General features: G+C 34.8%; 1 protein-coding gene across 5 annotated transcripts in view; it reads right to left on the reverse strand.

Moving 5' to 3' along the window:
- Positions 1 to 1,719: 1,719 nt before the first annotated feature.
- The window catches only part of LOC131037939 (uncharacterized), a 44,981-nt gene continuing 38,175 nt past the window's right edge, over positions 1,720 to 8,525 (reverse strand). For 3 of the 5 annotated variants that reach the window (XM_057970202.2, XM_057970200.2, XM_057970203.1), the window contains 7 exons: positions 4,916 to 4,989; positions 4,688 to 4,750; positions 4,166 to 4,256; positions 3,993 to 4,058; positions 3,773 to 3,852; positions 2,207 to 2,278; positions 1,720 to 2,119 (listed from right to left, as the gene is read on the reverse strand). In XM_057970202.2, the coding sequence (XP_057826185.1) occupies positions 2,038 to 2,119; positions 2,207 to 2,278; positions 3,773 to 3,852; positions 3,993 to 4,058; positions 4,166 to 4,256; positions 4,688 to 4,750; positions 4,916 to 4,989 (528 nt within the window). In that variant the 3' untranslated portion in view covers positions 1,720 to 2,037. The remainder of the gene's footprint in view (positions 2,120 to 2,206; positions 2,279 to 3,772; positions 3,853 to 3,992; positions 4,059 to 4,165; positions 4,257 to 4,687; positions 4,751 to 4,915; positions 4,990 to 8,525) is intronic. The other 2 variants (XM_057970204.2, XM_057970201.1) reach the window with 1 other exon arrangement.

Here is an 8,525-nt window from a genome sequence, read left to right on the forward strand (position 1 = left end):
AAATGGTTTCCACTTTTACTAAATTCCTAACGATTGTTGGATCTTTGTCTGATAAATTTTGATCTCAGCTACTTCATAGACTTGGCTAATCTTTGATCTCAAACTTCGACAACTATTTGGTGTATTTGGTGACTACTCTTTTACAAAGTTAAATGAATATTTGCCTATGTAATCAGCAATATGAATATAAACAACAAAATTCTATTTTCGACAATTCATGGGTTAAACTCCTTGTCTCAATCACGATGAAAGTCTTGGATCACTTCAAAATGGCTTCCACTTTTATAAAATTCCTAACAATATATCTTTGTCTACTAAATTTTGATCTCAGTTATTTCATAGACTTAGCTAATACCCCTAGAAAACTCCTTGCCTCAATCACAATGAAAGTCTTGGATCACTTCAAAATGGCTTCCACTTTTACTAAATTCTCAACAATAGTTGGATCTCAGTCTAATAAATTTTGATCTTAACTACTTCATAGACATAGTTAATCTTTGATCTCACACTTAGAAACAACAAAATCTTTTTTAACAATTCATGGGTTAAACTCTATTTTATTTACTCTATATATCTCTATGCTATGGAAATACCCTTAAGTTTTGAAAAAAAAAAAAAATAGTTTCTTATTTTTTTAGAAATTTTTACGATTTTTTAAAATCCAATTTCTTACCCATTTTTTCAAAAAATCTTATACTTTTGGTTTGCCGATTTTTTCCCCAAATGATTTTTGTTACTATGATATAAAGCATTGCCCTTGTGGAATATGATTTGATAAGCTTTCTAAAATATTGAATTAACCCTACAAAACTCCTTGCCTCAATCACAATGAAATTCTTGGATCACTTCAAAACTGCCTTTTTTAAAACTTAACTGATTATTTGCCTATGTAATCAGTAATATAAATATAATAAACAAAAAATTATTTTCTACACTTCACATGTTAAACTCTATTTTTATTTGCCCTTTATATCTTTATGCTATGGAAATGCCCTGAAGTTATTTTTAAAAAAATAGTTTCTTTGCCGATTTTTCCCTAAACGATTTTTGCTACCATGGTAAATATATCTTTATTGAATCATCATCGTAAGTGTTTGATGTATCTTCAAACTTGATTCTGCATTGCTGAATCAATCTATCACAGATACAATGACCAAGAAAAACTTGTACTCACGCCTCAATAAATTTTAAAAACTTATTGAGCAATTCTGAAATCTGATTAGAAATAGATAAAAGTAATCATAACAACATTACATCATTCTAAGAGGAGGTTGCACGCTCCTTGTTCTCAACCTTCATTCTTCATTGTTGTATCAATCTATCCAGAAATTTGATGACCAAGAAAAACTTGACCCTCACACTCATCAAATTCTTTTATTGAGCAATCCTAAAATTCAATTACAAATATTTCAATTATATAAATAGAAATAGTTCTATCAACATTGTACCATCAAGAAAAACATGACCCTCACCTTTCATCAAATTCTTCGAATTTCATTGATCAAATCTAATATTCAATTACAAATGAACATAATGACATTATATCAACATTGTCATTATGAGAGCTTTATGAGAGCTTACTGTATACTCCTTATTCTCAACCTTATTTCTTTATTGTTGAATCCATCTATCCACAGATTTGATGACGAAGAAGGGATTTGACCCTCACACTGTTAACCAATTCTTTAAAATGTTCCACGTCTTTACATGGATTTAAAAAAAAAAAAATGGAAGTGAACTCAGCTAAAAATCATATTTATACAACTGCATTTATTTTTCCAATCTCAACACTTTTATCTAGATAGATTGTCTATTCAGTCAACCTAAATGTTGTTGTTAGTGTGACTTATTCATTTTTGTGAGTATAATGTCAACTGACATCATTTCATTCAGCATCACGAGGCAAATTTTTCGAACCCTGTACAAAATCATACACAGTTCGAGTATATAAATCCCACACATCGCTTAAAAATCACGATAACCTGCAATATACAAGTTGTCTTGAATCCTTCTTTATATACACGTATCACACATAGGTCACTCCATGTCCATGCCTTGAAAAATGGCCTCTTCATCACTCATCATCTCATCAGCAGAAGAATCATCAATGGCAAGCTTGCTGCAAACAGAAAATACCCTATTAATCATTGGATATTTCATTTCCTTGTTCAACATATCATTTTGGGGAAAATTTAGAAGATATTACCTTAGAGACCGGCAACTGAAGCAGAGAATTCGCTTCAGCTTCTTGTTGTAGAAAAAGAAGTTGAAAAACCATCTGCAACAAACACCGGATATGTTTAGCTGACAGATATTCATATATACCTTTAGTCAGTACTCCATTACATTTAAGGAAGACAAAATTTTGATAGAGGCACAAAAAGAGATTCAACTAATATGTAGCATAATAAGAAGGGATTAAAGACCATCAAATGGGATGAGCTCAAGGAGTCAAAGTATTCAGGTGTCCGTAATGGAGCTTCTGTTCAAATCCAAGGAGACTATCGGTTGGAAAATCATGTTAAACTTACCATGTTTAATCAACCTTGTTAGTCAAATAAATTTTTGATTTGAACCTTTTTCGGAAAAAGTCTAGATATTTTGTTTTCTTCTATTTTCACCTATGTTTTAAAGCACTCATGTTTGACTTTGGCATGATTTGACCTATAATTTCATGCAATGTTTAAAACCACTTTCAATGTATTTATATCTATCCACCCATTCTTAAGGATAAAGGGGGAGTGATACATCATTGTATTGGAGAACAGATAGAGGAGGAAAGATACATTACTGTATTGGAGAACAGACGAGTCTAGGTATTTTTGTGGTTTTCTATTTTCACTCACGTTTTGAAGCACCCCTGTTTGACTTTTGAATGATTTTATGCAATGTCTAAAACCACTTTCAATGTATTTATATCCAACCATGCTTAAGGATAAAGTAGGAGAGATTATTGTATTGGAAAACAGTTGAGTTTTGCAATAGAGAAATTTTTACTGTGTAGAGTTTTTGGTGAAATACCCTGTATCATCTTTGCTCTCTATTTCTTCTGTTATTGTTACAAAACTGTATGCACGCTGTTATTATACAGGTTTATCGGGCTTCTTTTGACAGCACCATCATAGTGTTCGAATTGGGTCAAATACAACATCCAACTCCCTGAGTATAGGGTACTACAGATTTTACCAAATTTACCAAATCATCGGAAGAAACTGACCAGGGAGAGTTTACTGAATTACAAGAAAAGAGAGTAGAGATGGTTGCCCTTTCTTACTCGTATAAAGTTACACATCCATTTCCCTGGGTATAGGGTACTACAGCTTTTACCAAATTTTAAGAAACCAACAAGAGAGTCTACTGAATCACAAGAAAAGAGAGTAGAAATGGTTGCCCTTACTGCTATAAAATTATGTAAACCAATTGACATATTTGTGTAGAAGGAGAAGATATATACAATCGTATCTCGATTCTCCTAGTATAAATATTTATAATTTCCATGACATGTAGTATTGATATGCTCTTCCCCACAACCAAGAGGTCTTATGTAGGAAATTTTCCAGGCCACCAAGACCTATTTCTCTTCTAACATTATGCAAGGATTAAAGGTTGGTACCTATTCCTCAAACCACAAATAACAGTGGACAGCAATAAAGAGATGCGTTTGATTACCTATGATGATGATTGTCATAAATTTTTTAATGATTAATGGATTCAACTTCTAATGTAAGTCGCTACATAATTTGCAGACTACGGTTATGAAAGGAGCACATACATTGATCCTCTTTCAAAGATGTCATCCCCTTCGACTTCAGGCATGTAGCTGTAAATTTCACTATCAGCAATGTCAATTACCTGCACACATAGAGTTGTTAGTTTTTGCAAATATCTTATGACATCCGGTGGTACTAGTTTCCAGAAGAAAGGCAATGGCAATTCAACATGAAGGGCTTTGATTGAATGTAGAATAAGGCAGAGGTAAAAGAAATGTAGACCTCATCAATTGCTTTCCAAATACTATCTAGAAAAGAAACATCCTCCCCATTATCTGCTGCCCACACCTGCCAACAGAAAAGAAGAAACAAAATGCATGATGTCAAACAAAAACCATTTTAAATTTTATAGTGAATAGAAGCCATGATCCAAACAGGACTAGATATGCCACTACCTTTTCAGCTTCAAGCAAGTAATTTTCCATCTTCTGCCTAACAGTATTCAATCCTTGTTCCTTGGAAAAATGGTGAGCTCGGATCATGCTTCTTGATAGAGCCCAAATAATGATTAAAAATGAACAAGTCAGAACCAAAATTAAGCACAAGTGTCAACCTTCCGTCTCTCTACAGAATAAGAGAGCTGTATGTAATAATGTATGATTAGTGGTCATTCAAATTGCAGTAGATGTTTACTTACATTAAGTATAACTGAATTGAGAACTCAACATCAAATGAATTGTGTCATAGGAAATGGAGAGAATTGAACTCGAAGCTCCTTTCAGAGCAGCAGTTTACTAAACTGCTTGTCAACCCTTGACACCACTTCCTAAACTCATGGGGAAGGATATGTGTTGGGTTTGCCATGTCATTCAAAGGCCTCACATTGGCAGTACCCAGATATCCCTCCCAGCATATTCTAGTAAAATGCATAACATTTGTGATCAAGTTACAAAGAATTTCTTCACAATTTATTTTACCTGAAGTCATAGTCTGGGTACATGTGGTTCAGAGTCAATATAAGGTGAATCAATGTCCTGCGACTGTAAAGAGAGTGACAAGCTGTAAGTTGTCAAGGCTAGACTGCCAAAAATGTACTAGCAACCACCAGCTGGAAAACCATATATTCTTGGTTTTAACACCACCTGCTTCAATTCCTGTAATAAAAAGAAAATACTTTTTTCTAGCAAGAATTTTTTACACAGTACCTTGTTGAGTTACAGAGAGGCCCTACTGGAGAAGAGGAATGGCTTTCAGAAGACTCTAACAGATAGTCCAAGACCTGTGAGAATGAAAAAATGCCCATCCCATTACCAGTTGGAAAGAAAAAAAAGAATGAAGAATTATATTTCAGTTCTATGAAGATCAAAGCAGCCGATGGAACTGGTAAAAGTACAAGCATGTAACAAAATGACAGTAATGCACCTCCAGACAACCTACTAAAAAGGAAAACGTACGTAGGGCACATAACTATAGCACAAGTACCATACAGCTATGAAGATGCTAGCAGCTAGCTAAGGAAAATCAGAGGAATGTCAAGTAGATTCCTCGTACTAGATATGTAGTGATCTACGGTGTGACAAAATTGCTCAAGAAATGTTTGTAAATTCCACATATCAAGAGGACTGACAAGATTAACACTATTTCTGTGGATCTAGATGTTATCATTCTGCCTCAGAAGTATATGATCATGTTTTGCATCCAAGTGCTTCTATCAATTATGTTGTCAAGAGAATAGAAGATAGTCATTAAGGTGAGTATCCAGTGTCATGCATCTGCAGTTTAGAGGAGCCCTCCTATTACAAACTGTTTCCCTTATTACATAAAGCCCAACATATTTTATCTTATACTGAAAGAGAGAATATTTTAGTCATCTGAAACTTAAAATAAAAATTAATAATGCATTAGGTAGCAAGAAATTGAGTGCTCCTCTATCTCTACATCAAGCTATCCCATCAGTCTCTATGGATATAGTACTATCTTTCAATTCTAATCTGATGGCATCCAACACTAATCTGTGTCAGGGAGCAATGCAGCTTATTCCAACAATGTCAGAAAATAGGTCCTAGGGTAATGATAATACCAATCACAACCTTGAGCAAATGCTTGGCCTAAAAGCCAAATTTGATGCTACTGCTTAGTGAATGGACAAGTTCCATCCATGTAACCCTGATGTAGTTCTATTAAATATTATTACATATGGTGTCCTTTATATTCTCATGGTAAGGACAAATGAAGAATAGGAGCCTGTCAATAGAGATGCCCGATGATTTAAAATGAAGATTTCACAAACCAGCGTTATAGGTGTTTTCATCATTTGTGCATGCCACATTTTGAGAATGACTATAGTTCAATTAGGGATACGGTGCCTCCCATATACTAACATATATTGCAGTTTGTCAAGGTAGGAATCAAGACAGATGTAATCAAACAACTTGTACAAGAAAGGTATACAATAGGAAATATGCTACGAATACCCCATAATAATAGAGAATAACAAGCCACTTCAAGGGGGCAAACATCCAAACATCTCCAATGAGAACACAATTCACAAATATGATGATCATGAACTTCTCTCTAGACCCTAAATATACCTAATTATGCCATGGCTGCCACGAAGGCCGACTTCAATGCTTAAATATAGCACCTAGGATGACATAACTACCCATATATGACTATAATAATCATTATATAACTTAATTAAGAGTTAAGATAGCTGCATGCTGCCTACTCAGAACCCTATGCCCACAATAAGACTAAGGGCATAACATGGCCCCCTTCTTGAAAGAAGCATTGTCCTCAGCATTGATCAACTGTGGATTCTTTTGCTCAAAATCCTCATTTTCCCAAATAGCATCTTCAAACAGGGAGTTCTTCCACTTTATTAAATACTTTGTGATTGTCCTTGACCACAACAACCTCTTGGTGCTTGTTTGAAGAATTTCATCAAGATCCAAAATATTCTGCCCTCCTTATCAAGCTCTAATAATTAAGATAGCCGCATGCTGCCTACTCAGAACCCTATGCCCACAATAGGACTAAGGGCATAACATGGCCCCCTTCTTGAAAGAAGCATTGTCCTCAGCATTGATCAACTGTGGATTCTTTTGCTCAAAATCCTCATTTTCCCAAATAGCATCTTCAAACAGGGAGTTCTTCCATTTTATTAAATACTTTGTGATTGTCCTTGACCACAACAACCTCTTGGTGCTTGTTTGGAGAATTTCCTCAAGATCCAAAAAATATTCTGCCCTCCTCATCAAGCTCTAATAACTTAATTTATGCTAGAACTCTTCACCCAACAACCTTCTTCAAGCATGAAATATGAAAAATTGGATGTATTTGTGTTGACATGGGTAACTCTAGTTTATATGCTACACAAAAATATTTTGCTACACCTCATAAGGACCATAGTACTTGGGTGCAATCTTGTTATCTTTTTGCTGTTGTTTTAGAGACATTTGCTTATCTGGATATATATGCATAAAGACCCAATCTCCCACTTCAAAATTCCTTTCACTACAGAGCTGGTCAGCCTATTGCTTCATTCCATTTTGTGCCATTGCTAGGTCCTCTTGGAGACTAGCAAGTACCTCTGGCTGATGTTGCATATGTTTTCCAGTTGTTTGAACCTTTTTGGGTGTGCCGGCAATGAAGAGGTGAATGAAGACAATTGGTACTCATATAAAGCCATAAATGGAGACATCCTAGACTAAGGATGGAAAGAAGTGTTATACCACTATTCTGCTAGTGGCAGCCACTGCACCCATCTCTCTTGTTTATCTGAAGCAAAACAATGTAGGTACCCTTCCAAGCATTTGTTGACCGCCTCAATTTGTCCATTAAATTGGGGATGATATAATGAGCTACGAGTAAGCTGAGTGCCCAAATATGAAAAAAAGTCAATCCAAAAATTATTTGTAAATATAGGATCATGATCACTTACTATAACTTTTGAAGTCTAGTGTAGTTTCTAAAGTATCCATAAAAGTTTTTGCTACGATGTTTGTTACCATTGGGTGTACCAAAACACAAAAATGTACATATTTGTTGAGACAATCCACAACAACCATGATGACATTTTTTCCTTCAAATTCGGGCAAACCGATGATGAAAACCATAGATACCTCCTCCCACCTCTAACTTGGGATAGATAAGGGTTCCAGATGACCTGTAGTATTAATTGTCTCCCCTTTATTTTATTGACATATCATGCATTCTGTTGCAAATTTTTGATCATCACTTGCTAGCCCCTCTCAAAAGAAATCTTGCTTAATTCTAACATAAGTTTTCAAGAATCCAAAGTGCCCAGCTACTAGAGAAGCATTTAGTTCTACCAAACACCTTAAACTTAAAAGTATTGAATTCTTGCATAGGTACAATGTGTCCTTGTACCATAAAACATTTCCTTTCCATCCATATTTGTCTGAAACACTTGAATCCTATTGGATTTTCTCAATGAGAGTTTGAGTGTTTGCGTTCTCCCACTCTTCTCTTGCCTCATTTACCCAATATACTAGTAAAATGGAAATGGCATACAATAGTGACTATATGGGTTCATCCCTCCGTGTTAGAGCATCAACCACAAAACTCTCCTTGCTTTTTCTTATATATGATCTCAAAGTCACATCCCTAGGTCTGTGTGAACCATTTTTCAAATGACAACCTCTATTCCAAGAAATATGTGAGACTATCATAATATGTTTTTACCTTAAATGTTTGTCCATTAGATAAAGTGTCCATTGTTTGATTGCATGCAAGATAGCCAATATTTATTTCTCATAAACTTGCTTCAGCGAATTCTTACCTTTAAGTTGA

This window comes from Cryptomeria japonica, chromosome 9, assembly GCF_030272615.1.
Source record: "Cryptomeria japonica chromosome 9, Sugi_1.0, whole genome shotgun sequence".
NCBI classification, from domain to species: Eukaryota; Viridiplantae; Streptophyta; class Pinopsida; order Cupressales; family Cupressaceae; genus Cryptomeria; species Cryptomeria japonica.